This window comes from Macrobrachium nipponense, chromosome 19 (genome assembly GCF_015104395.2).
Source record: "Macrobrachium nipponense isolate FS-2020 chromosome 19, ASM1510439v2, whole genome shotgun sequence".
NCBI lineage: Eukaryota > Metazoa > Arthropoda > Malacostraca > Decapoda > Palaemonidae > Macrobrachium > Macrobrachium nipponense.
In genome coordinates, this window is record NC_061088.1 from 22763934 (window position 1) to 22791865 (window position 27932).

Sequence of the window (27932 nt, forward strand, 5' to 3'; positions counted from 1 at the left end):
CTTAAAATTTGGCCTTAATTTCTAACTTTGGAGAAAATACTTACTTACGAAAGGAGAGTAGAGGTCTTGAGCTCCGTTTCTCACCAACAAGAAGTCGCGACTGATACCCATCTCGGGTGTCAGGACGCGTTATAATGTACTTTTTCGGAGGGTGGCTAGGTGTTGATTTGTAGGTGGCCTGCTTGCCTGCTGTGATTATTTCTACCCTAATTACTTCGAAAGGAGAGTAGAGGTCTTTAGCTCCGTTTCTCACCAAGAAGAAGTCGCGACTGATGCCCATCTCCGTTGTCAGGACGTGTTATAATGTACTTTTTTGGGGATTGTCCACGCTGATCGTACATGGTCCACTCTGTACCATACGGTTTTTTACCCTAGTAACCCTTCATATTTTTACGTAGCCTCATATTTTAACCTAGCCTCAAGGATATGCGAAGGGAGTAAGGCTCCAAACGTGACAGCTGGGCTATAAATACCTAAGCTATTATTTGAGCGAAACGATAAACCGAACCGGTATTTAGCCAACACAACACCCCAATCCCAATGGCCTACGGCCGTTTTGAAATTAAGGCAAACTACGATACTACCGGTAGACCTATTTATAAAATTTGCAAAAAACCAAGAACAATAACACTGCATAAGGACATTCTTCTACCACACTTCGAACACGTGAAGCATCATGACCCGACAAATTAAATAAATTTCTTACATTTAAAGTATTTTATTTTAAAGTATTATCTTTTAATTATCGCCCACATACGTCTAGTACATAACCATTTTGTCCATGCACACATAAATACCCCGAAGAAGTATATATTTACGATAATATACAGGCAAACGGTCAACTCACCATCATCTTGTTGACGATTTTGGAGAGGAAAGGCACCTAGCGGCAGTTTGTTGAACTACTTTGAAACAAAAGAGTGTTTGGTTGCGAACCACAGCACGATTGCGTACCGCGATTTTTGTTCGTACGGTTACAGAAAATTCACAGAAAGCATCATCATAATATATATATATATATATATATATATATATATATATATATATTATATATATGTATATATACATACCCAAATATATCAAACGCTGTGACTCAAAGGACGGACTTCTATAAGCAAACCGCCACTCGTCTTTCCTGGGCGTTATCCTCCACAAACCGGTGCCCAATTCCATTATCTCTTTTAAGTCAGCTAAGGTTTTCATGTACTATTTTCCCACAGTTTTCTTACAGGACATATCCAGGCCATCTCATCTACATTTTCTAATGATTTCATCTATAAATGGAACGCCTAACATCCTATATAACATTCCTAAATCAACAGAACTAGGATATAAATTTATAGTTTCATTTTCATGGCATGATTCACGTCCAAATATGAATACATATAAACCACTTGAGCGTAATGATAAATTTCCAAATCTAATCCAATTTTTTCGTTAGTCACTAAATTCCAGCTCAAGAGAGCCTTCACTGGCAAATTGCATCACTGGTACTAAATATTTTTTTAGATTCAACCACATTATACTCCTTCCTCTATTTTATGTTACTTTGTCCCTTTGGACATACTCTCTCCTTATTATCTCTTGCTTTTTTAGATTTATTTTTAGTTCAGTCGATCTAGGATATCTGATGCATTGTTATAACCAAACTTTGTAAATCTTGTGGTGCTCTGCAGATTATAACAGCATCACCTACAAGTTTACTCCACTCTAAAACTCTTTCGCCTTCCATAAACTTTGTCATAATAAAAGCTTTATAATGAAAATTCTATTTACAGATTACTTCACAAAACTTTTGGGTAGCCTGTAATTATAAAAGTATTTCTTTCACTACGTATAGACAAGTTCGTGAAAAAAATAGGCTCAGCTTTCATCATAAACATCATGTGTTTAGGTATAAGGTTTGTTAACAGAGGAGATATGATTTACATTAACAAGAACTATTCATCTGCATTAAACAATTCAGTAAGAATTCATACTTACGTGCATCAAAACAACTGAACCTCTTTACAAAATCAACCAAAGGAGAATATGTGAATTATGGCACCTTTTAACCCTTCGGTTTACTTATGAGGAGTTGGTGCACCATCTAATGTAAAATCAAACCCATATTCCTTTAATCATGATACGTACACTGCTGTGGTATTTTCAGCTGTTTTTTCTCGCCCAATTTGACTTCATGTTTATTATTTTTGCTTCTCTTGACATGCTTTTATACACGATCGGTTCACGATCCACTGAATACATCTTTATATATATATATATATATATATATGGTATATATATATATATATATTCCTTACGAAAAGCACAACACAACGCTTATTAATTTTCTTGTTTTAAGGTGTCCTTTCTCCTTTGTAGCTTACCATTGAAAAATTGTTACATTTTTTAGTAACCGCGGCACTATTGCGGGGAAGGTCCTCGCGCTAATTGCCCATCGAATAGTTACAAACCCAAGTGAAAAGTTTTTTCTCACCTGTTGGAGAACTGTACAGGAACTTAGGAAGTCCAGTCCATCACTCGTGCTGAACCAACTGTCCTCTGCCATGGCCGAAGAAGGAGTGAAATAACGAGCATTTGGATTTTATATTATTCTGAAATTCTTTCAGATGATGTATGCATTTTTGTTCGAGGATTCCATTGTATCTAAAACGAAATTAACACCTGTGCACCTTACACGTACGTCAAGAATAATTATCATCACGAATTTGCCATCGATGTGGTCAGTGTCTTGTAAGGTTCAGCAAATCGTCATGAAGCAATAATTCTCCAAACGGATGCCGTCCCGGGACGTTAGCCACCCATGAAATTTTTCTTCGGAATTTTCGTCAGACCAGTCGACATATTTAAGATTTTTCCTTGTTCTAGTGTCGCTGGAAAGTCTAAACCCATTTGTCCTAATGAAGTAAACACTAACTTATATAATATGCAGTGTACGAGATATATATGAAATTGTTACTATTTAGGTTATACAGTTTTTCACGTGATAGTTTGATTATTGATTGGGTAAGTGAATTTTTACCTCTGGCCTGCATTAAATTGAAATTTAGATCTTTTGGTAGGTGAAGGTCAGAAATGAGTTTTGACATTTTTAGATTTTCACGTCCCACAGTTTTACTTTAAGCGGGAACTTGTGCAGTGGCGAGGTAAAGTCCTCTCACATCGGCGTTGTGAGGACCTCTTAACATCATCTGGAGCTATGTCTAAATGGAAAGCTGCTTGCACAGCTTTTCCTCTGCACATTAGTATGCACTCGGTCATTTCGGAACCTTATCGTGTTAATGTGGATTAAAGTTACTGAAATTTTATAGATAACCTTAATTGTAAAATAACTTGACCTAGTGTTTTCTGACTGTTAGGTGTTAATCTTATGCATTTTTTGGTTAAGGGTTTTTACACTTGTGTAAATGTGACGTTAAATAAAATTAAATTACTGAAATGTTGAATAAATTGTGTGATAAGTTATTAAATTATATATTCCCTTTCCGGATTGCGTTTGGAGATTTTATGATAATTCTTAGTCATTTTCTAACCATCCCTTTACCTTTGAGTTCCTTGAGTGAGTGTGGGACAATAGATCATTTTTTCCGCGCGATTTAGTTAAATTTGGACTTGGCTCCGTAGTGGTTGGTTGCGTCCGGGTGAGGCAATCCGTAATTTAACCTTTAGTGTTTCTTATAGTGTTTTTATTAGTCTTTTTAATTATTTTCATATATAATGGCAGATCAAGAGGTACGAGAACGTAGCAGTATTCGCCGTCTGATGACTATTAAATATAACTCCATCGATTATTAGATTGAATTGCTAGAAGCGGCGGAACTGGAAGTGTATCAAGGTATTTTGAATAATTACCAAATCAAATTGCAGAGTCTAGATAATGTGATGCTTGACAAACTTAGGGCTGATGAGTCAGTAGATCGTTAGGTTGGATTTTCAGTTGAGTGTGAAGAATATACATGGAAATTGCAGGTTTTACGTAATAAGATTGAGATAAAGTGGATTGATTTTGCATCCCCTGCAGGTGACGTTGGTGGTATCGCTGTTAGTAAACAAAATTGAATTGCCTAAGCTTCACTTACCTGAATTTCACGCAGATTTAAAGCATGATAAGTTTACTTGCAAAAGATTTTGTGAACTTTTTGAGCATTTGATCAATAATTACAAGCTTAATGAATATGAAAAATTTAACCTTCTTGAGCAACAGGGTCATGGCAGGGCTTTGGTAATGTTAAGCTCAATTAGTGTTGCACTTACACAATGCTAAAGGAATTTTGATGGGTGCTTTCGCCGAAGAAATACCTCAAAAATGCAGTTAATCAATGAATTGACAGGGTTAACGTTTATTTGGGGCAAAGACGACGCATATATATCTTTTATGCGAAGATGAAGAAATTAATTGAAGCGATTATAGAAAATAACATTAATTTAGAAGTTGTTATATTTTACTTCATCTGGGCTGGGTTACCTATCATGTTTAAAGACATAATTCTAGCAATAACAAATAAATCCTATCCTATTTTGGATGAATTAGTGGGTAAATTCCTGGAAGCTTGCAGTAGATATATTTCACAGATTTCTTACGATAAAAAGGCGGACTTCGACCACTAATGTTTTTGCTACAGAGTTGAAAATTTTGTAGTTCAGACCAATATAAAATGGCGAAATGTACAAAGTATGTTAATGTGGATGGCAAAGTAAATAGATTAAAAGGAACTAAATAGGTGTTTAAAATGTTTCAAATCTGGTCACTACAGTAAAAATTGTAGGTTTCAAACCACGGGTTTATGTAATAGGTGTAGGAAAGGTAAACTTGGGAGTTTCCTTTGCAAATTTCTGATTAAAGATGGATCTAAGGATAAAAACTGACTCTTAAAGAAGTAAAGCCAAGATTAACCAGTTTGAATGAACAAGAAAATGCTACATCCGTGGTAGCCACACAGATTGAATTTATTGATTCATTGCTGCCATTTTTAACAGTATAATTATTGAATTGGATGGTTCAATCGTAAGGGTTGATACAATTTTAGATTCGGGTAGCCAGAATTCTTTTATTGATCAAAAGTTAGCACAACGTTTGAATTTAGAAATCATTGATGAAAATATTAATTTAATAATCAAAGTTATTAATTCCAATAAAAAGCTAACTACTCATTTGGTATCTCTGCAATTTAAGATTGGTAACAAAGAATACAAGATAAACTGTATTTGTATCCCAAAGATTAAGGTGGAAATGAAAGCCAATCTAAGCAGACTAATTAAATTGTTTAAGGCACAGGGAATCATTCATGCATTTGATAAGATCAATCCATTAGAAAACCTAGTGCGATAAATTCAATAAAGCTACTTATTGGTGTAAAGGATTGGCACTATCATGGACTAGAAGGGTGGTGTAATAGGTTATGAAAACTTAACTTCATTTTATCTCTTCGATGATAGATTCATTCCCATTGGGTCAATAGTGGATTGGATTATAAATTTGTAGAGGATTCTCGGCCATTCCATTGAGGAGTGAAAGATGTGTATTTCTGATGATAGAAGTTCACTCTCGACGTGGTTGGGAAGTCACGTAAAGCCGTTGGTCCCGTTGCTGAATAACCACTGGCTCCATACAAAGCAAAAGCATTATACAAATAAATAAATAAATTTGTCGAGTGGAACAGATCTGGCTTCTCTAAAGTCAGAGAGATGGGTTTACTTCAAACCATAGCCTGCATAGGTACGGTCGATGTAGAGTCTGATGCCTTCGTAAGTTTAGAGGACCTCAAAGATATTGCAGATATTGCTGATTATGTGACAATTAATAGAAATTGTAACATTTTCGTTGATTATGAAGATGAAAGTGTTGAGGAATTAACAAAGAAATCTGAAAAGGAAGTAACTGACTTCATAATATCAAACATAACAAAAAATGATGTGGGAAGATACGTAGTGCCTATTCCTTGGTTAAGTAGGTACAAAGACAAACTAGGTTCCAATGAATTAGCATTCAAGATTCTAGTGAGCATAAAGAGAAAATGTAAGCATACTGATTCTTGACAGAATAGATGAATTTTTTAATGATCAGATAGTGAAGGAGATAAAGTAAATGATGTGGAGGATTGTAAAAGGAAATTTCCTAATTACTCTGTCATTAGCCATAGTCCAGTGATAAAGAATGACAGGAGGAACCCCACCAAAGTTCGAGTCAAATATATGGCTAATTTAGCAGAGAAACTGAATGATGGATCTAAGGGTTTTATTTTGAATCCGTGTATCCATCCTGGATTTAAAATCCATCTTGGATTTAACAAGAATCTTAAGATAGCAGATGCTTTACTCATGATGAGGTTTGATAAGTATATTTATGGATTTGATATTTCTAAAACATTTCATCAACTGGCTATTAGTGAGGAAAATTAATTTAAATTCTTCTTTTTTTTTTGGTTCAAGGACGTTTCTTCTGGTGATTATACTCCCGTTGTGTATAGGTCGAGGAGAGTTATCTTTGGTATGTCGGTTTTATCTTTTTTATTACAATGTTGTCTATTTAAGATGTTAATTTTGGATTCAATGAGTTACTCCATGATGAAACAGACTCGATGAAAAGAATTAACAAGATGGATATGTTGATAACTTTTTCGTTGGCTGTTCAAGTAAATCTGAGCTTTCTGAAACAATTGACAGAGTAAAGACTGAATTCAATTCTAGCAAGTTTCCCTTGCAGCAACACGTCACTAACAATATTGATTTTCAGGAAATCATGGACAAGGAAGCATTGTTGGAAACTCCAGAAATTGTGAAAGTACTAGGGATGAAATACTAGGGATGAAATGGAACAGAAAAAGTGACTGCATAATAGCCAATGAGACTAAACTGAATGTTCAAGCCTCTTCTCCCTTCTTAGCAGTGTCACGAGTAGTTATGATTTAATTAATGCATATTTCTTAGACATATTCAGGTCAATTATAATAAAAAATGGGATGATAAACTACACTATTGTGAGCTGAGAGAATGGAAAAACATATCCATTAGTATAATAGTGGCCAGATGCTTGAAGTGCCAAGGTATATTGGGAACAGTGTTTCTTAATTTGACATTGTGGTAATGTGTGATGCCAGTAAAGATTTCATTGGATGTGTTCTCTATATGATTGAAATAGAAACTAATTTAGTTTAGTTTGTGGTTTCTCGCAATCGAATTCTAAATAAAAATTTATAAGGCAGAACTATGCCAATTTTAGAACTAGCAGCAATTGAGTTTGGAGCAGAAAAAACTCAGAATTTGCATGATATACTAAATGATTGTCTGGTATCCATTAAAGTTAATGAAATTTATCTATTTACAGAATACTATTGCCCTTTGATGGTTAAACGATGGCGAGAATTTACGCACTAAACTCCAAAAAAGGAGCATCTATGTCAATAACAGAATCAGCAATATTATTGTGTAAGAACACTCATCATATTAAGGTTGGTCATTTTGGTTCATCCAAAAATTGTGCAGACTTTACCACAAGGATTGTGTCTTATAATAAGTTGAAAAATTCATGCTTTATGTCGGGTCCACAGATTTTACAATCGAATTTATCATTAATAGAATGGTTAACACTGCCTAACCCACTGGTTAATAATACAGATTTACCCAGATCGGTAGTAAGTACTGCCAATGTTAATGTTGAAAGTAGTAGTAGTGTGTTAGTGGATTTGAGTAGATTTTCCTCCTTGGCTGAAGCAGTTGAAACTAATGAAAGTTTATCAAACTTGTAAGAATTATTTGATTAGATCTGACAAACAGTATTGTTTCCCTGAAAAGGCTAACTTTTTTAGTAAGGAATTGGCATCTAAATGATCTATTCCAGAAATGGTCAACAAACTAAACGCGTTTAAGGACTCTGATGGCTTATCGAGAGTAAGAAGCAAAATGGGCAAACAAAATAAAGGGAGACTCTCTAAAACTCCGCTTTTAATAAGTGATAAGAGTGAGTTTGGTAAGTTAGTTGTGTGGGATTATCATAAGAAGTACAATCATTCACGGTCATATCTTCTCCACAATCTAAAACTCTCCTACTTTATCCTTAAAGCATTTTCAATTGTCAAAAATGTAATAGGCAAGTGCTATCATTGCTAAAGATTTAATAGTCGCCCCATCAAAGTAAATACAAATGACTACAAAGAATGGAATGTTAATCCTTTAAACCAATTTTCTTCAGTATGTTTCATTTATTATTTTGGACCATATTATACTAAATTTGGCGAAACCAAAGTAAGAACCTATTGTATAATATTTACGTATTTGGTCCAGGATGATAAATATTGAAATTGTTACCTCTGCTGATACCAGAAGTTTATTACTTGCTATACAAAACCATGTATACAGTTATGGACTGCCAAGGAAAGTGGTGTCTGACTCTGGCACTAACTTGGGAAGTGCATTTCAATGGATCACTAAATGTCTGGATTCAGCCGAGATTAAAGAATATTTAGCTGAAAAGAATGTCTGTATTGAGTTTGATCAGTATTCCAGAGGTCATTAATCAGAGGGATAGTGGGATATAATAGTCTGGTGTGTCATTAGCCGAAAAGCTAATTCAAGGTGCCATTCGAAATAATGTCCTTGACTTTCTAGATCTCCAACATATCATAAAGCAGTGTGTTATGCAAATAAGAAACCTGTAAATGACATTGCAACCCTTTGAGAACAGGACGTTAATAACGAATTTCAAGTAGTTTCTCCCGAATACCTCACATTTGGTTATGACACTCAAATCATAGAATGCATTTACGATGATGTGCAGGATTGTTACTGAGAGGATCAAATTAATACTGAAGTATCATTGAATTAAAACGAAACTTGCGCAGTGCTTACCACGAAAGTTTTCTGTTTTGTCTGCAGGACCAGGCAACTAATTTCAAAGACAAATATGCTCCTAAGACTCGTGTAAAATTGGAGTTAGGGGATGTTTATACTGATTAGGGACCCTTTAGTAAAAAGTCCTAATTATCCTTTGGCTAGAGTTGTTGACATGACTTGTAACACATTAGGTGAGGTGGTTCAGGTCAAATTATATAAAGCCAACCGTAATAAAGTTATTAGAAATATTTCGTCAGTAATTCCATTTGTTAAAGGTAATTATGTTAGTTACAGGGTCATCGGACAGTGATAGGACTGTTGATCGAAATGTTAGGTCCCGTAAAGCTGCAATGGTTTGTGGGGAGAAAAATAAATATCTCTTGGATAGTGGTTTAGTGTAAGGATATAAGATTTATTTGGGGGGGCATATATTGAAGAAACTTTACATTTTTTAGAAACCGCGGCACTATTGCGGGAAGGTCCTCGCGCTAATTGCCCATTGGGTAGTTACAGACCCAAGTAAAAAGTTTTTTCACGCCTGTTGGAGAAATGTACAGGCAGTCCCAGGCCACCACTCGTATTGAAACAACTGTCCCCTGCCATGGCCGAAGGAGTGAAATAACGAACATTTGGATTTTATATTATTCTGAAATTCTTTCAGATGATGTATGTATTTTTGTTCGATGATTCCATTGTATCTGAAATGAAATCATCACCTGTGAACCTTACACGTATGTCAAGATTAATTATCATCACGAATTCGCCATCGATGTCGTCAAAGTCTTTTAAGGTTCACCGAATCATCATGAAGCACTAATTCTCCAAACGGATGCCGTCCCGGGACGTTAGCCACCCATGAAATTTTTCTTCGGAATTTTCGTCAGACCAGTCGACATATTTAAGGGTAAGCTTACGGGACTTGCCTTTGCTCTAGTGTCGCTGGAAAGTCTAAACCCATTTGTCCAAATGAAGTAAACACCAACTTATATAGGCTAATATGCAGTGTACGAGATATATGAACCTGTTACTATTTAGATTATACAGTTTTTCACATGATAGTCTGACTTTGATTATTGATTGAATAAGTGAATTTTTACTTCTGGCCTACATTTAATTTTTATTTAGATCTTTTGTTAGGTGTAGGTCAGAAATTAGTTTTGACATTTTTAGATTTTCACGTCCCAGATTTTTACTTTAAGCGGGAACTTGTGCAGTGGCGAGGTAAAGTCCTCTCACATCGGCGTTGTGAGGACCTCTTGACATCATCTGGAGCTATGTTTAAATGGAAAGCTGCTTGCACAGCTTTTCCTCTGCATATTAGTATGCACTCGGTCACAGCCACTTCGGAACCTTCTCGTGTTTATGTGGGGTAAAGTTACTGAAATTTTATAAATGACCTTAATTGTTAAATAACTTTATTTTGTTTTTTCTGACGGTTAGGTTTTAATCTTGTGCAATTTTTGGATAAGGGTTTTACACTCTTGTTTAAATGTAACGTTATATAAAATTAAATTACTGAAATGTTAAATAAATTGTGTGATAAGTTATTAAATGATGTATTCCCTTTCCTGATTGTGTTTGGAGATTTTGCGATAATTCTTAGTCATATTCTAACCATCCCTTTACCTTTGAGTTCCTTGAGTGAGTGTGGGACAATAGATTATTTTTTCCGCTCGATTTTTCCGTTTTACGTGTCCCTCTCCTTTCAATTTCCCGACTATAAACATTTGCAACAATTTCTTTTATTTTTTTACCTCAGTCTGACATTAGAGTATACTTTTTATTCTTTTATTATTATCACCTTCCACAGGATGGTTGTGCCCTTTAATGTTCATGAACTCTAACCAAAAATCTGTCCGTCTGTGACGTCGACATGGTGTAAAAGATAAGAGCACTGTTTAGCGATTTGCTTCTATCTGGTAATTTAACTGTAAACCACCCTAAATACGACAAACTAGGTTAACCTATTAGTTCAAGTGAAATGGAATTTTTTTTAAATCACGTCAGCTGTTATTTCACAGGTGCCAACCATTCGGTTCAAACTACCCCTAAACACGGTCAACCTAGCTCCCAAACATAGACAGAGGAGAGGAGCTCCCAAAAATTTTAGTTTTATAGTTCATCTGACAGTGCAATTGTGATGGTGTTCGAGCATCTGATAACACAAGAAACTGATTTATTTTCCCATTTATACTGTGTAGATAAACTAATTACTAGCTAATATATTACTGTTCATAAGCCTTTGACTAGGCAATCCATAGAAACTACACTTAAACAAGCACGATCGCTGGCTTACAACCACCAGAAGGGAGCAGTTTTAAAGAATTCGTCTTAGTATTACTACTACTACTACTACTGTTTGACAATACGTTTTGAAGAGTGAATTGCGGTTGCGGATAAGGGACATTTCAGCTAAGGTAATGACAACAACAGGTATTGTGTAAGCCTCGCTTTAACTTTTAGAAAGTCAAATATGGAAAAAAAGACAAAATAGAATTGCCTAAAGAGTGTGATAAGTAAAAACACCACATACCTTTAGTAGGTATGACTACTAGGCTAAGAGGCGCTGTTGTAAAAATGCCTCGCCCATAGCTTAGCTAGGCTAGGATTCCTACTTGGCTACCTAGCCTAGTTCCTAGGTAGGTAGTACCTAGCCCTACCTATGTATAGGCTAAACCATATTACCTAGGTAGGTATCTATGAACCTATTTTTCCAGCTACTTACCTATCTTGCTTGTTAGCCCAGGAAGTACTTAGGGTAAAATATCACAGCAGGCCAAGCAGGCCACCTACAATCAACGCTAGCCACCCTCCGAAAAAGTACATTATAACGTGTCCTGACACCGGAGATGGGCATCAGTCGCGACTTCTTGTTGGTGAAAAACGGAGCTAAAGACCTCTACTCTCCTTTCGAAGTAAGTATTTTCTCCAAAGTTAGAAATTAAGGCCAAATTTTAAGATTTAAACAGAGGGTACTGAAAAGGGTGGCTACGGCAGTGGAAATCACACCAAAACGCTTTAGAAATTTTTACTTACAACTAAAAATGTTTTCGCAAGATTGAGCGCTTGATCTTGATGTTTACGGAGTCGCTTGTGTCAACAAACTTCCCATTTCATGTGCTAAATCTGCACACCACTTGTACCCATAGATGCTGGGGCACTTTCATCACAACAATCGTAAACCCACCTCTTACCAGCACTTATTCGTACTTATTCAAGGGGACTACGGCATTCTTTGCGGCGTTTTGCGCTCTTCAATTGTTTATCAGTGTTGTCAATTGGTATGTGTTTACCCTCCAAACTAGGTATAAGACTTACACAAAACCGGGGAAATAAGTGAAATTAGCGTATCTATTTGTAGTATATATACATATTAGAGCAATTTTATCATTACTGCATTACTATGACAACTAGAATTCATCGAAACAGTTTGTAAATGCATCGGCGTTATGTGTGACGCTCCATTAGATTGGCAACGATGAGCCATTTTTCCTCACGTCGTCTGCTCGTAAGTTATACATCCGAAACATTTGTAATTTTGGGGGTTAATTTGGTTGCAAAAAAGGGATAATGGACATGAATTAAATAAACATTTTGAAGTATGCGTTAAAACTAAATATTGAGTAAAGTAAACAATTAAGGGAATAAAGCTTTGCATCTCATAATCAGTGTTGTCGTCTGCTGCTCGTAACTTTGTTTACGGAGTGAGTGCTTAGGAAAAAACACGAACAGCAATGTGGTTCGAGTGCACTGTGGTAAGTGAATTAATACCCCAAAATGGTGTATGAATTAATTACATCATAATAAGCACTGTGGAGTTTCAGTTGTGATGGCAGTAAGATACTGATTACAAGGTAAGAATGAATTCAGTTCCAACCATAACCACGGGAATAACAAGTTTTATACTTTCACTAATATAGGCAACAAAATGTTGTTTTATTGTGCTGATTACAACTGCAATCTTGAGTAAGATCAATAAACGTTACATACATACGCTAACATTGTTCAAATGAGTGCTGGGAAGGCTGGGGAAAGATGGTGGCCGTCACTGATGAGAACCGTCCATGCAAAACGTAGCCGCCATATTGGATTTCAAAACTGCCTTGTAAACATATTTTACGAAGAGCTCACATGCTTATTTTAGTTCGTATGGGGCTTTCATATATCACAATATGTTGACGAAACTTCAGTCTTTTAAATGGTATGCTTAGAGTTACAATTGTATTCATGTTTCACCAATTAAATATCGAGTGAATAAGACCCGTCCACCGTGATGAGGGTTGGCCTGTCGTGATATTCTACCCTAGGGTAAAACACCGCATGGCCTGCAGCAGGGCATGTACGTCCAATGCATGGCACCCTCCGAAAAAGTACATCGTAACGCGTCCTGACACCGGAGATGGGCATCAGTCGCGACTTGTTGTTGGTGAGAAAAGAGCTAAAGACCTCACCTCTCCTTTCGAAGTAAGTATTTTCTCCAAAGTTAGAAATTAAGGCCAAATTTTAAGATTTAAACAGAGGGTACTGAAAAGGGTTGCTACAGCAGTGGAAATCTCACCAAAACGCTTTCGAAATTTTTACTTACACTTCAATATTTTAGAAGACTGACACCATCTCGATGTTTACGGAGTCGCTTGTGTCAACAGATTTCCCATTTCCTGTGATAAATCCGCACACCACTTGTACCCACAGAGCTGGGCCATTCTCATCACGGCAATCTGAACACGGTCCCTTACCAGGATGTTTTTAACCAAACAACTGTTTTGGTAGAAGACGACGACGAAGCGTGCACTAGATAATTTTTTAAATAAATAGTAAAACATCAATATTTTATATATTTATGATGATTAATTTGAAAATATTCGTTATTGAAAAAGTAACTAGATCCTGACTCAAATTTAAGTAGTTATTTTTTGGAATTAGAACGTTCTTTTAAGTCCTGTATTATGACGTCACGACATCTTGACTTTTGTACCTATTGTAAATAATTGCTAAACTCCACTTTCTTGCAGAACAGGTTACCAGTTATTCATGCAGATTGTTATCAGCTATTCATGTAATTGTTATAATCGTAATGCGCATATACCTATATCTTTATTATTTACTTTCTGGATATATGAAGATGTTTTTCTGCCGGATTACTGCCGTAGTGTGACGCAATCACTTTCGGTCCCTGGGCCTCGTCTGTTTTCGCACCATAAGAAATTAATGCAATGACCAGAAAGTCATTAAAAGAGGAAAGTTGGCATTAAGGGGCATATGTTTTGATTGAGAAAAATACAAATTTATACAGTAGCTAGCATGTAAAAAATACTTGATTACAATAAACTTGATTGACAACTAAGCAGCATACCTACTACGGGTTTCAGAGACAGTGCAAGCACGTTTTTTGGCAATATTTCTGTAACGAACACTCTTATCGAAACGAGATTGTGCTATAGTGCATTACACCCAGTGCCGTAATTTATAAGGGTATCGTGAATCACTAATCGTAAAGAATAACGACACTTGTCCTTGTACCAAGAGAGAAAAACTCCATTATCTAGAAATGGATACGAACACGCGTAAAAAAAAAAAAAAAAAAAAAAGCTCCACTTACCCCCTCCCCCCCTCCCCTACACTGCCTTCCTTTCTCTCTCTCTCTCTCTCTCTGTTGCCAATTGGTATGTTTTCACCCTCCAAACTGGGTATAAGACTGACACAAAACGTGGAAATTGGTGAAATCAGCCTATGAATTGAAAGTATATATACATATATATTAAAGCAATTTTATCATTATTGCATTACTATGACAACTAGAATTCATGGAAACCGTTTATAATAATGCATTGGCATATGTGTTAAGCTCCACTAATGTGGCAACGATGATTTTGCCATTCTTAGCATGCAAACATTAAAGGTTACATTTATTTCTGGCTTAGTTATTTAAAAAAATCAAAATACTAATATAGACTTAAATCAATGAAAAGTGCTAGCAAAAAAAAAAAAAAAAAAAAAAAAAATATATAATCCACTTATCCGTAGTCTGTTCCTCTATGGTTTTTGGCAGCCAGATGTACGTCAAGGTTAGAAACATTTGATTGTATCTACTTTAGAAATATCTGTAATTTATCGGGGTAATTTGGTTGCAAAAAAGGGATTATAGACGTAAATTTAATTAACATTTTTAAATAAAGTAAAGTTGAACTAAATAACGAGTAAAGTAAATAATTTAGGGAATACAACTTTGCAGTGTCGTCTTCTGCTGTTCGTAACTGTGTTTGTGGCGCGCACGCTTAGGAACCAGGAACAGCAACTTGTTTAAAGTGCAATGTGGAGTGAATCAAGACCAAAATGTGTATAATAACAATCAAATAAGCACTGTGGAGTTTCAGTTGTGATGGAAGTAAGGATAAAAACCACCGATTACAAGGTAAAAATGAATTCAGTTCAAACCATAACCCCGGGAATAACAAGTTTCGTACTTTCACTAATAATATAGGCAACAAAATGTTTTTTTTATTGTGCTGATTACAACTGTGATCTGGAGTAAGATCAATAAATGTTACATATATATGCTAACATTGTTCAAATGAGTGCTGGGAAGGCTGGGAAAGATGGTGTCCATCACTGACCAGACCCTGCCATCCACACGGTTGCCGCCATATTGGATTTCAAAACTGCCTTGAAAACATATTTTATGAAGAGGGTCACATACTTATTTTAGCTTGTATGGGGCTTTCATATATCACATTATGTTGGCAAAACTTCAATCTTTTGAATGGTATGCTTAGAGTTGTAATTGTGTTCTTGTTTCACCAATTAAATATAGAGTGAATAAGACCCGTCCAGCGTGATAAGGGTTGGTAGTCAGTGATGTTTTACCCTATGCGCAGTAGGGAGCCATGAATTAGGCTAGGCTAAGTAGGAACTTGAAGGGGTCCAGGCCCCCATAGGTACCAGGTTAGGACACAACATCAAACGTTAGGTTAGGTGTAAGTAAGCCTGGTTAGGTTAAAGGCTATGGGTAGGTATGCCCTCAGAAATGTCGACTAGGGTAAACAACCGCAGACAATCCATAGTCATCGCGGGGCCAGGCCTTATTCACTCTATATTTAATTGGTGAAACAAGAATGCAACCACAACTTTAAGCATACCATTCATAAGACTGAAGTTTTGTGAACATAATGTGATATATGAAAGCCCCATACGAACTAAAATACGCATGTGAGCTCTTTGTAAAATGTTTTCAAGGCAGTTTTGAATTCCAATATGGCGGCAATTGCGTGACTGGTCGTTATAACTACAGACAATCCACCATCTTTCCCAGCACTCGTTTGAACAATGTTAGCGTATAAAGGCTATGTAACGTTTATTGATCTTACTCAAGATTGCAGTTGTAATCAGCACAATAAAAAAATGTTTTTTTTGCCTATATTAGTGAAAGTACGAAACTTGTTATTCCCGGGGTCATGGTTTGAACTGAATTAATTTTTACCTTGTAATCGGTGGTTGTATCCTTACTGCCATCACAACTGAAACTCCACAGTGCTTATTTGATTGTAATTATATACATTTTGGTCTTAATTCACTCCAAATTGCACTTTAACCACGTTGCTGTTCCTGCTTCCTAAGTACTCACTCCGCAAACACAGTTACGAGCAGCAGATGACAACACTGTTTATGAGGTACAAAGCGTTATTCCCTTAATTATTTACTTTACTCATTATTTAGTTTAACTTTACTTCAAAATGTTTATTTAATTCATGTCTATATCCCTTTATTGCAACCAAATTAACCCCCAAAAATTACAAATATTTCTGATGTACTTAAGAGCAGACGACGCAAGGAAATATGACTCATCGTTGCCAGTCTAGTGGAGCTTCACGCATAAGCCGATGCATTTACAAACTGTTTCCATGAATTCTAGTTGTCATAATAATGCAGTAATGATAAAATTGTTGTAAAATGTATATAAACTACAAATAGCTACACCTATTTTACTTATTTCCCCGGTTTTGTGTAAGTCTTATATCCAGTTTGGAGAGTAAACACATATCAATTGACAGCACTGATAAACAATTGAAGAGTGTAAAACACCGCAAAGAATGCGATAGTTCCCTTGGATAAGTAGTGGTTGGAAGTCGTGTTTACGATTGTTGTGATGAAAGTGCCCCAGCGTCTATGGGTACAAGTGGTGTGCGGATTTAGCATAGGAAATTGGAAGTTTGTTTACATAAGCGACTCGGCAAATATCAAGATGGCGTCAAATCTTCTAAACATTTTTAATTGTAAGTAAAAATTTTGAAAGCGTCATGGGGGTAGTGTGCACTGTGTTGGCCACCCTTTTCATTACCCTCTGTTTAAATCTTAAAATATGGCCTTAATTTCTAACTTTGGAGAAAGTACTTGGTGGTACCTCGACATACGTAAGGTTCAACTTACAAAAAACTCTAGATACGAAAGCAAATATGAAGATTTTTTGGCTCTACATACGAAAAAGTTCAAGTTACGAAAGGTTGTTGCTGTAAAGTCCCGAGATTCACCTGTACCACCGAGAACAATTTTAAAACTCCCGCCCTGCCAACTGAGTAAACTTGCCACCATCCTCCCTCTCTCCTATTGGTTCCTGATGTTAATCACCCCATAAAATCCTGCTCTCCTATTGGTCAGCATCTACCCCTTGTGCTCTATGTATTCTATTGGTAAAAGGATGCTGTAAATTGAAAAACTTATTCATGCAATACATTTAATAAAAAAAAAAATTAGGTAAAGATAGAATAAAGAATAGAAATGAATGGTTATTAGTATACTGTTTGGTAGTTTCAGTAGTTGAAGAGAGAGAATGAAAATTTATGGCTTACTGTGTACTAGGAAAAGCGATTGCTTGGCGATCGTTCGGTACTCGTAAGTGCTGGATGTAAACATAAGTTTGGAAGCTTTTATTTTTTGTTTGATTGTTTATTATAGTTAATGGTTACTTAATAATTATTTGAAATGAGTACATGCAATACATTTAATAAAAAAAATTGTGAATTAGCTATCATAAAATATAAAGTAAATCAGACTGCTATCATCGAAGCCAACAAATACATATTTTCTAGAATTCTTCTGTTTTAATATTACGTTACATATATGTTTCATTATAGCTGTCAGTAACTTGGTATCTCCATTAGGTAAAGATAGAATAAAGAATAGAAATGAATGGTTATTATACTGTTTTGTAGTTTCATTAGTTGAAGAGAGAGACTAGTGAAAATTTATGGCTTACTGTGTCCTAGGAAAAGTGATTGCTTGGCGATCGTTCAGTACTCGTAAGAGCTGAATGTAAACAAACGATTGGAAGTTTGTGTGTATTATAGTTAATGATTAAATAATTAATAATTATTTGAAATGAGTACATACTGATTATTTATACATTTTATTGGCATATTCTAAGCTTTTAGCTTCTTAGGTTTAGATGTCAGAATCATAGACTAGGCTACAGTAGCAACTGCTAACATAGGCTAGGGTTATTGCTAAGGGACATATGCTTAAGTCCTAATATATGCAGTAAAAATGGGGTTGAACATTACATGCAGTTGAATATTACTCAAGTATGTACAGTATTTTGCCTTTTTGGAGTCATATTTCTTCCGTCGGATCGGCATCGTAACCCTAAAATATGTGTTGTAGGCCTGGAAATATAATTTACTGGGGTGTTTTTGTAGGGCTTGGAACGGATTAGTCATTTTACATGTAAAGTGCGGTTCAAGATACGAAAAACTCATGATACAAAGGCCGCCTCGGAACGGATTATTGTTCCGATACGAATACAAACCATTGGTCCTTTACAATAGGAATGTAACTTGCGGCAGCTGGAACGGGTCGTAAGCTTTGAACAAGGGGTTCGTTAGTTAACTGCTTGTCTGACAGTCCGCGCACCGCGCGACTGGGAGGTGAAGATCTTTGCTTTCGGCCGTGCTGGTTGATGGACGTGTTCTTCACCTCTCTCTGCCCGCTTTTTCGTCGTATGCTTTGTGTTTTCTCAAACTTGGTTTGCTTTGTGTGTGTGTTAAAATACTGTAAGTACGTGTGCTTTTGTATTTTATTATTGCATTTATTATGGATTCCCGGGAGCTGGAGTTGTTCCCATGCCCCCCCATCAGCCGCAGAGTTTGCCCTGGTGTGGAGGGCCGTAAGTGTGGGGCCTTCCGCTCCTTCCCAGAAGTGGATCCTCATGAATTGTGTGCTTGGTTGCCGGGGTCGTGAATGCTCTCGCGCCGAGCCCTGTGATTTGTGTATTTCTTGGAAGGTTCTTCGGCGACTCCCTTGGTCACAGACACGTCGTCTTCCTTCCTGCTGCCATCTCAGCTCCCGCATATGGCTCCTTCCCCTTGGGGGGGGGGGGGAGAGGGGGTTCTCGTTCCTTCTCTTCGCCCGATCCGTCGAGCGTGGAGGAGGGAGCGAGGTACCCCGACGTTCAACTGTACTCGGGGTCTTCCGTTCGTTCGGGGTGGGGCTTGTCTCCCCCCGTGCGAGGGGAAACCCCTCCTACTAACCCGACCTTTGCCTTCTCAGGTGCTTATGCTGTGGGCGACGACCTCAGCCAGGTATGGTTCTCGCTAGGTCTCCAGGGCACACCGAGCGTTCGGGGGCTGCTGCATCACCTGGCGGGTGCTGTTCTGGTCACTCATGGACCGGTGACCACCACCACCATCTCGACCCCGGGGTATGCCGCCCCTCCTCACCTGGTGTACACCCAGCATGTGGCTTCGGTGACTCCCTCAGCTGTGGTGCAGGCCCCGATTGCTGGTTTCCCGAAGAGGGTCATGCCTCCTCCGCCCGGGTTCGCCGCTCTCACCTCAGCCCCCGACTTTCGGTGCCCCAAGAGTTCGCCCCTGGGACCTTCCAAATGTACCCAGGATGTTGCTGACTGCTGTCCCACCTCCTGCTGTACCTGATGTTCCTGCTGTACCTGCCGCTCCTGCCATGCCTGCTGTGCCTGGACCAGCCCCTGCCGACGTCGTTCCTGCCCATGGTGTTGCTGCCCCAGTCGCGGGTCCTTCCGGACAGGTGCAGCCGGGCCGTGTTGCTTCGGCAGTAGCCCCGGCTCCGTCTTGGATGGAGGACCTGACGTCTGTCCTGAGGAAGCTGACGAAGAAGAAGAGGAAGAGGAGGAAGCTGTCGTTGTTGTCTTTGTCGTCTTCTTCGTTGTCGTCTGCTGCTGCCTCTTCCCCTTCGACTTCCAAGGCTTCTAAGCCGAGGAAGAAGAAGGCTGCCTCCTCCCCCCTAAGAAGTCTCCTTCGTGAACTTCTAAGGGCCCGTCTCACTCCGGTGGGACAGGGGGGGTTCTTCCGCTGGTCCTGGCCCGTCTCTCCTTCCGCAAGGAAGAAGTAGACGGGGACCAGAGGGGTCCCGGCTAACACTGGTACTTCCTTGCCTGATGCTAGGGGTTCTACTGCTACACCAGGTTCTGGCTCGGCCTCTCATTCGCGAGAGGTAACGAGTGTACGGTCACCTGCGGGCGACCGTAAAGCCAAGGCTCAGGCTTCCGAGTTTGCTCGGTGCCAGGACCGAGGCACGGAGCGGAAGACTGGCGAGGGTTGCTCAGTTGACTCCCGCCAGGCCAGCGATCGCTCTCGTAGCAATCCTCAGGTAACCAGGGTTGACGCGACGGTCCCAGACCGGCCGCGGGCTGAGGCTAGGAAGAGGTCCCCTCGATCGTAGGCGGTTCAACATGCCGTGAGGACAGGCACCGTTCCCAACGCAACAGTGGTCTCTGCAGGTCTCCTGACCGCCACTCCCACCGGGACCGGGCGGGTAGGGGGACCAGCAGCAGCTCCCCTGATGCATGGGACCGGAGCTGCTGTTCTTGGTCTTGCCGCTCTCCCCAGGAGAGCCGTGCGACCAGGCCTGCAGCTCGATCGCCACCGCGGGTTAGCGATCGCCTGCAGCCCCCCCAAGCACTCCGGTTCTACCGGTGAGCGAGGGGGGAGCGTCAGATCTTCCTCTCCGATCCCTTCAACTTCCTCGGGTTACACCGGGAAGGGCGAGGCGATCTAGAGTGATCGTGTCCCACCACGACGCCCTACGAGCCAGGCACAGTCTTAAGACCGACCAGGTCGTATGCGCAAGTGGCAGGAGGAGACCAGGAGGGGTCGGTTGCTGTTCCTCCTTCCCAAGGAGGAGGGTCTTGAGAGGCGTTCTTGTTGGAGGGACTTGACGGTCCTACTCCTCAAGACACAGTCACTCCCAAGATCCAGAGGTCGTTTGCAGAGGTTATTGCGCTGATTCATCAGTACAACGACCTCGGGGAAGGATCGCCGCTCCCACCTTCTGAGCCCACGTCCCAGCTCAAGTCGTTCTGGGCTCCTAAGAAGGAACCCAAGACGACGGTGAGTCTGCCGCGATCAGCTCTGGCTGACTCAGTGCTGGGCCAGGTGGACTGGCTTGTCTCCGGACAGGAGGGTTCGCTACGGTCCGGCAGGTCTTCCAAGCTACTTCCTCCCCCTCCACTGCGACAGAGGAGATTCTACTTGCCTTCGGAGGATCCTATGCCGCCCAAACAGGTTAACTCGGAGCTAGCTAGGCTAATTCCGGGGGTGTCTCTGCAGCAGCTCCTGTCGGAGAACTTGTGGTTCTCGCAGCAAGAGGCACTTACACGGCCACCTTGGGAAATATCACTCCTGAAGGACCCGGCTTTCGGGAGACTGTGCCAGTCTGGAGGTAGGGCCATCTCTTACCTCGCCCACCAGACGGCAAACCTGTGGGCCAACCTGGTACTTCGGCGTAGGGACGCAGTCCTCACCCGAGTGACCAGGGCGGCTAGGCATGAGGCGGCATTGGGTCTTCGCAACGGACCAGTGTGGAGTTCCTCCTCTCTTTTCCCAGGAGAGATGGTGGACGCTGCGGTGGAACGACGGCGCACTGATGACAGTGACCGTCTAGTCCACCAGGCAGTCTCGAAGGCGTCTGGGCAGCCTCGATCGACTGCGGCCAAGCCCAAGAGCTTGGTTAGCGCTTCCTCGGTGGCTAAGACGATCGCATCGTCGAAGCCCAGGGGAAACACACTGCCTTCGACTTCTGCCAGGAGCGGTCGCAATCAGCCCTCCTCCCAGCCCTCCTTCCCACGAGGGGGAGCCGGGAAGAAGTTGAAGAGAGGCGGGAAGCGCTAGGGACGGCGTTCCCCTCACCTGCTGCCGGAAGGGAGGGGTGCCTGGCAAGCCATTGGGCAATATGGCAGCGCTACAGAGAAGAGACCTGGATAGTAGACGTCCTTTGGGAGGGGTATCTACTACCCTTCGAGTCTCGGCCACCCCTCACCTCCAACCCAGTCCATCTTCAGACCTACGTTCCTGGAACATCAAAGGACGTAGCCCTTCGACAGGAAGTCCAAGCCATGCTGAGCAAGGGAGCTGTGGAAATCGTCGGGGATTGTTCACCGGGCTTCTACAGCTGTCTTTTCCTGGTGGAGAAGTCTTCGGGGGGCTGGCGCCCGGTGATAGATCTCTCTCCCCTGAACCGATTCATTCACCAGTCTCGGTTCACGATTGAGACAGCACGTTCCGTGCTCAACTCTTATCAGGGAGAAAGACTTCATGCTTTCGGTGGACTTGAAGGATAGGTATTTCCAGATAACCGTCCATCAATCCTCCAGGAAGTACCTCCGCTTCATCCTCGATGGGATGGTGTACCAATTCAGGGCACTTTGCTTCGGTCTCTCAACCGCCCCACAGGTGTTCATGCGAGTGTTCACTCTTGTGTCAGCTTGGGCCCACTCGTCAGGGATAAGTCTTCTGAGGTATCTCGACGACTGGTTGGTCATGGCGAGCTCCCAGTTGCAGTTGCTACAGGACAGGGATCGACTCCTCGAGTTCTGCCGCAATCTGGGGATCGTGGTGAACTTTGAGAAGTCTGATCTCGAGCCCAAGCAGAGGATGAAGTACCTGGGTATGCTGATCGACACAGTAGCAGGACGAGTCTTCCCCGCGGACTCGCGGATCAGCAGATTCAGGGAGGCAGCCTACCAGTTCCCGTCTCGGCAGGAACAGTCAGCTCAGCAGTGGCAAGTCATGATCGGCCACCTGTCATCACTCGAGAAGTTAGTCCCTCATGGGCGTCTTCACCTGAAGTCTCTCCAGTGGAGACTAAAGGAGAGTTGGTCACAGGCAAGAGACCCACCGTACTTCCCCATGTCCCTCACGGAGGAGGTGAGGCAGGACTAGCCTGGTGGCTGGACGACAGGAACCTCTTAAGAGGAGTGCCTCTCCGCACTCCCCCCCCCCGAAGATGTTGCTGATTTCAGACGCGTCAACCGAGGGATGGGGCGCACACCTGGAGGAGTTGCTGGCTGCAGGAGTGTGGGATCATCCCGACAAGCACCTTCACATCAACGTCCTGGAGCTCAAGGCAGCGTTCCTCGCTCTCCAAGAGTTCCAGGACCGCTTGGTGGGACACTCGGTGGTGTTGATGTGCGACAACACCACAGTAGTGGCATATGTCAACAAACAGGGGGCCTAGTGTCCCTCCCGTTGCACCAGTTGACGCTGCAGGTGCACGAGTGGGCCGTGGCCCACTCGGTAGAGCTGTCAGCCCGCTACATTCCAGGCAAGAGGAATGTAGTAGCAGACAAGCTCAGCCGTCGGGATCAGGTGATAGGGACCGAATGGTCCCTACACCCAGACGTGGAGGAAAGGCTCTTCAACCTGTGGGGGCATCCAGTAGTGGATCTGTTCGCCACCCGGCACAACAGGAAACTTCAGGTTTTCTTCTTAGCCATGCCGGACCCATGGTCAGCTGCAGAGAACGCTCTTCAACACCCGTGGGACAACCTCTTCGCGTACGCCTTTTCCCCCATTCTGCCTGATTCGCAAGGTGATCAGCCGAGTGCTGGCCACCCCGAATCTCTGGATGATTCTGGTGGCCCCCAAGTAACCTCAGGCCATTTGGTACTCGGACCTGCTGGCTCTGCTTGCAGAAGCACCGAGAGAGATTCCCCCTTGGCACAACCTTCTCATCCAGCCACACGTAGAATGGTACCACCAGTCAGTCCAGTTCCTACATCTTCACGGCTGGCTGTTATCCACCATCTCTTGCGCACGAGAGGCTTTTCTCGCTGAGCAGCAACAGAGATGGCTGGGTACATCAGACAGTCCTCTGCAGCTGTGTACCAGGGAAAGTGGGCCGTCTTCTGTGTTTGGTGTCGTAGACGGGGTCTATCTCCTCTCAGAGCCACTCTTCAGCAGGTAGCGGATTTCCTCGTGTTTCTTCGCCGAGACAAGCTCCTCTCCGTCCCCACGGTCAAAGGATACAGAGCCACCCTGGCCCTAGTCTTGAAACTGAGGGAGTGGATATCTTGAATTCGTTCAAGATCTCCTTGCTAATGAGGAGCTTCGAGAGGTCTTGCCCTCCCAGGGAACTCAGGCCCCCAGGGTGGGACGTGACTCTCGTCCTTAGGAGTCTGGCTCGAAGGCCCTTCGAGCCACTCCGAGAGTCATCAGACAGGGATCTGACCCTCAAGACCCTCTTCTTGCTGGCCCTGGCATCGGCGAAGAGAGTAGGGGAACTTCATGGTCTTTCCTTCGTCAAGCATTCCAGGGGATGGGGATCTGTGGTGCTAGATTTCGTCCCGAACTTCGTAGCGAAGACTCGGAATCCTACAGTCCCTGACGACCGGTTCGAGTCTTTCACAATCCCCTCCCTAATGGACTTCACCGACAATGATGCGGATGAGATGCTGCTTTGTCCTGTGAGGGCGCTACGGCGCTATCTTAAGAGAACTCGGCACCTCAGGCCTGAGTGTCGACGCCTCTTCGTTAGCACTGGGGTGACCAAGAAAGAAGTATCCAAGAACACTTTCTTTCTGGCTGCGTGAGGTGATCAGGAGGGCATACGAAGCTGATGGTAGCGACGACATCCGTACCCTTCGTCCGAGAGCCCACTAAGTCAGAGGTATTGGTCCTTCCCTTGTGTTCCGCAAGAACTTCTCCGTGGTGCAGGTCCTGAAGGCAGGTGTCTGGTCCAACCAGACCACCTTCACCTCCTCCTACCTTCGGGATATAGCCCACAGGTCCTTGGACACTTTTTCCTTGGGACCTGTGGTGGCTGCTCAACACTTTGTGTAGCTTACCCAGCACTCCAGCGGACATAACAGCATCGCATCCTTGTGTGACTGCATGAATGGATGAGTGAATGAGAGTGTGACTGGCTTCTCTTCCCCATCTTTTTCTCTCACTCTACCTGTGGGCAGAGGGATGCGGTCGTCACTACGCTGGAACAGGAGGCGATGCAGGTGAGCTACTCCACCGAGCCCCATCCTATCCCTTTCATTAGGGATAGGAGCGAATATCCACCACTTCCACCAACAAGGGGGGGGAAGTGGAAGCCAACAAGAGACAAACCCATGACTTCATATTGCCTCTTGCAATAGGAACAAGTTCTTGCTTGCTAGTTTAAGAGGTAGTACACTTGCTTCTCTCTTATTACTTGGGTCCAGAGGTCTAACCATTGATCCTGCGGTACATACCCCGATCATTGGGCAGAGGCTAGGATCCCTCCCTCTGCTCTTACGACCAGGAAGGGAACCAAGGTTGGACGAACACCAGTCTGTTCAGAAGACTCAGATTCCACCCACCAAGAAGTGAGTCTTCCTATTGTAAAGGACCGATGGTTTGTATTCGTATCAGAACAAATAACAATTTGTCGAAAATTGTGTTTTTCCTAACTATACAACCCTGAGGTCCTTTACACATACTCCCATCTCATGCCACCCCTCACTCTGTTTTTTCCTGGGCCTAAAGCAATGTGGATCTTCACCTCCCAGTCGCGCGGACTGTCGGACAAGCAGTTAACTACCGAACCCTTTGTTCGAAGCTTACAACCGGTTCCAGCTGCCACAAGTTACATTCCTATTGTAAAGGACCTCAGGTTTGTATAATTAGGAAAAATACAATTTTCGACATTGTTATATTTCGTATCTCGAGGTACCACTGTACTTCGAAAGGAGAGTAGAGGTCTTGAGCTCCTGCTATCACCACCAACAACTCATGACTGATTACCATCTCCGGTGTCAGGACGTGTTTAAGTAATTTTTTGGAGGGTGGCCAAAAACGCGGTAGTTGGTGAGTTGGCCAGTCCAGTCGGTTGTTTACCCTATATGTACTCTGTTTTTATGAATAGAACTTACCTGGCAGTTATATATATATAGCTATAGTCTCTATCGGTCTGGCAGATTTTTCAAAACTCGCGGCAACCGCCGAGTGGTAGGTGTTTGGTTAGGTGGTTAACAACCCTTAACAGGGTGGTACTTGGAATCATTCCCATTTTCTATTCCTCAGATCATCTCTGCCGGTTGGACTGTCAACATCGTTGCTAGTCCGCTGTCGGGTTTTTCGCTCGCTTCCCCGTGTCGCTGTATTTCTACGAATTGGTGACGTATTCTATGGATGGCAATCGCTTTTTGGCTTGTGTTTATGATTATTCTTTTGATTGTTCTTTGATTTGCGATGTCTCAGAAACAGTTTCGAGTGTGTGTGAATGAGGAGTGTAAAGTGAGATTGCCGAAGGCTTCGGTGGATCTTCACACTGTTTGTTTGGGGTGTAGGGGTTTTGAATGTGCATTGGATAAAAGATGTAAAGAATGCGAGGTTTTGGATGAGAAACAATGGTTGGATATGAAACGCTATGTGCGTAGATTGGAGTTAGATAAAGTCAGGAGGGCTTCTAAATCTAAATCTAGGTCTGGAAGTGATGTTAGCGTAGACCTTTCTGTTCCCTCAACCCCTGTAGTAGTTGAACCTGTTCCTGAGGTAGTAGCTCCTTCTCCTGTAACAGAACCTGTAGCTGCTTTGGATAACCCTCAGTTTGTCAAGATGGCGGCTGAGATGCAAGTCCTCAAGGATCAACTTGCAGCCTTTAAACAAGGTAAGAGTGAAGGTGAAATAAGTGATAGTGCTTGTGAAAGTGCAGTGGAGGTGGCGACTGATCGATCCTGTCATGCCCCTAGGTCTAGACCTCTACCAAGCTCCCAGGACCAGGGGAGAAGGTACGTCGATGACCGTAAGGGGGTGAGAGGAACTGATCTTCGGTCAGCCGTCGCCTCAAGCAGTCCTGTTGCGTTTTCCCAGGCTGCTTATGACCGTCACAGAAAAGGCGTGTCGGAAGTGGTAGCGTCTTCTCCGAGCCCCTCTCCTCGACGCAGATGGCAGTATGAGGAGTCGAGACCGCTCAAGAGGAGTTGGAAGCAGCGCTTTGATCAGACTCGTTATCGCTTGCCCCATTTGAGTAGATGGAGTAGCCCGGAACCGTTTCCTTCTGACGATGACTTGGACGCCTCTCCTGTGAAAAAGGCGAGACCTAGAGAGGATGATTCTCCGCAGGACGCATGGAGACAAGAGAGATCTCCTTTTCCTTCTGATTATGAGGAACGCTCTAGAGAACCGTCTCCGTCTTCCAGTATTTCTCGACACCTGTCCCCTTCGGAACCGCAGGACCCAGCAGCGGTAGCGAGATCTTTCATGGCTGTCATGCAGGAACAACTGACTTCGCTAGTGGAAGCCTTTAGCCGCCCTCCTCCCCAGTCGGGTAGACGTAAGGACGACAAGCTACCGGTGAAGAGATCAAGGGAGGAAACTCCGGTAGAGGTTTCTACAGCGCGTAAGAAGGAGCGGGGTTCCTCAACTCGTCGGGATTTTGATCAGCACCGTTCGCGCGACGTAAGAAAGTTACGGCTCTCTCCTCTCGCTAAACCTTCCGTCTCTCGGCACCGTGAGGAGGTCTGGCTCCGTTCAAGCTACTTCTCCCGAGTCTCGACGCCAGGTTAAGCCTGGTTCTCGTCGCCTCTCTTCTCCTTCTTCTAGATGCAGAGATACGGACTTGGTTGCTCGGCACGACAACACCTTCAGGTCTCCTCTCGGAGAACGTCGGTTCGCGTTCCCGACAGTCGTTCGCTCAACGAGACGACTTCAAAGTGGGACGCCAGGACGTATGCAGCGCTCGCGGACAAGACGAATTCAGCGCTCGTGCACAGGACGCATCCAGTGCTCATATCAAGGACGCAACCAGTTCTAGGCGGCAGGACGCACCCAGCTATCGACGTCAGGACGCATCCAGCCCGCGGCGTCAGGATGCAAATATCTCTC

General features: G+C 42.3%; 2 protein-coding genes across 4 annotated transcripts in view; one reads left to right on the forward strand and one right to left on the reverse strand.

Annotated features, from left to right (window-relative positions):
* LOC135214970 (small ribosomal subunit protein eS19-like) overlaps positions 1-922 on the reverse strand; it is a 17165-nt gene extending 16243 nt beyond the window's left edge. The window contains exon 1 of the mRNA XM_064249470.1: positions 848-922. Within this exon, the coding sequence (XP_064105540.1) occupies positions 848-853 (6 nt within the window). The 5' untranslated portion in view covers positions 854-922. The remainder of the gene's footprint in view (positions 1-847) is intronic.
* The window catches only part of LOC135214996 (uncharacterized), a 262394-nt gene that overhangs the window by 103494 nt on the left and 130968 nt on the right, over positions 1-27932 (forward strand). The window contains exon 1 of one of the 3 annotated variants that reach the window (XM_064249528.1): positions 10968-11249. The exons of 1 other annotated variant lie outside the window; for it this stretch is intronic. The gene's annotated coding sequence lies outside the window, so the exon portion shown is untranslated. Of the gene's footprint in view, positions 1-10967; positions 11266-27932 lie in introns of those variants that run through there. One more of the 3 variants, XM_064249536.1, reaches the window with a different exon arrangement.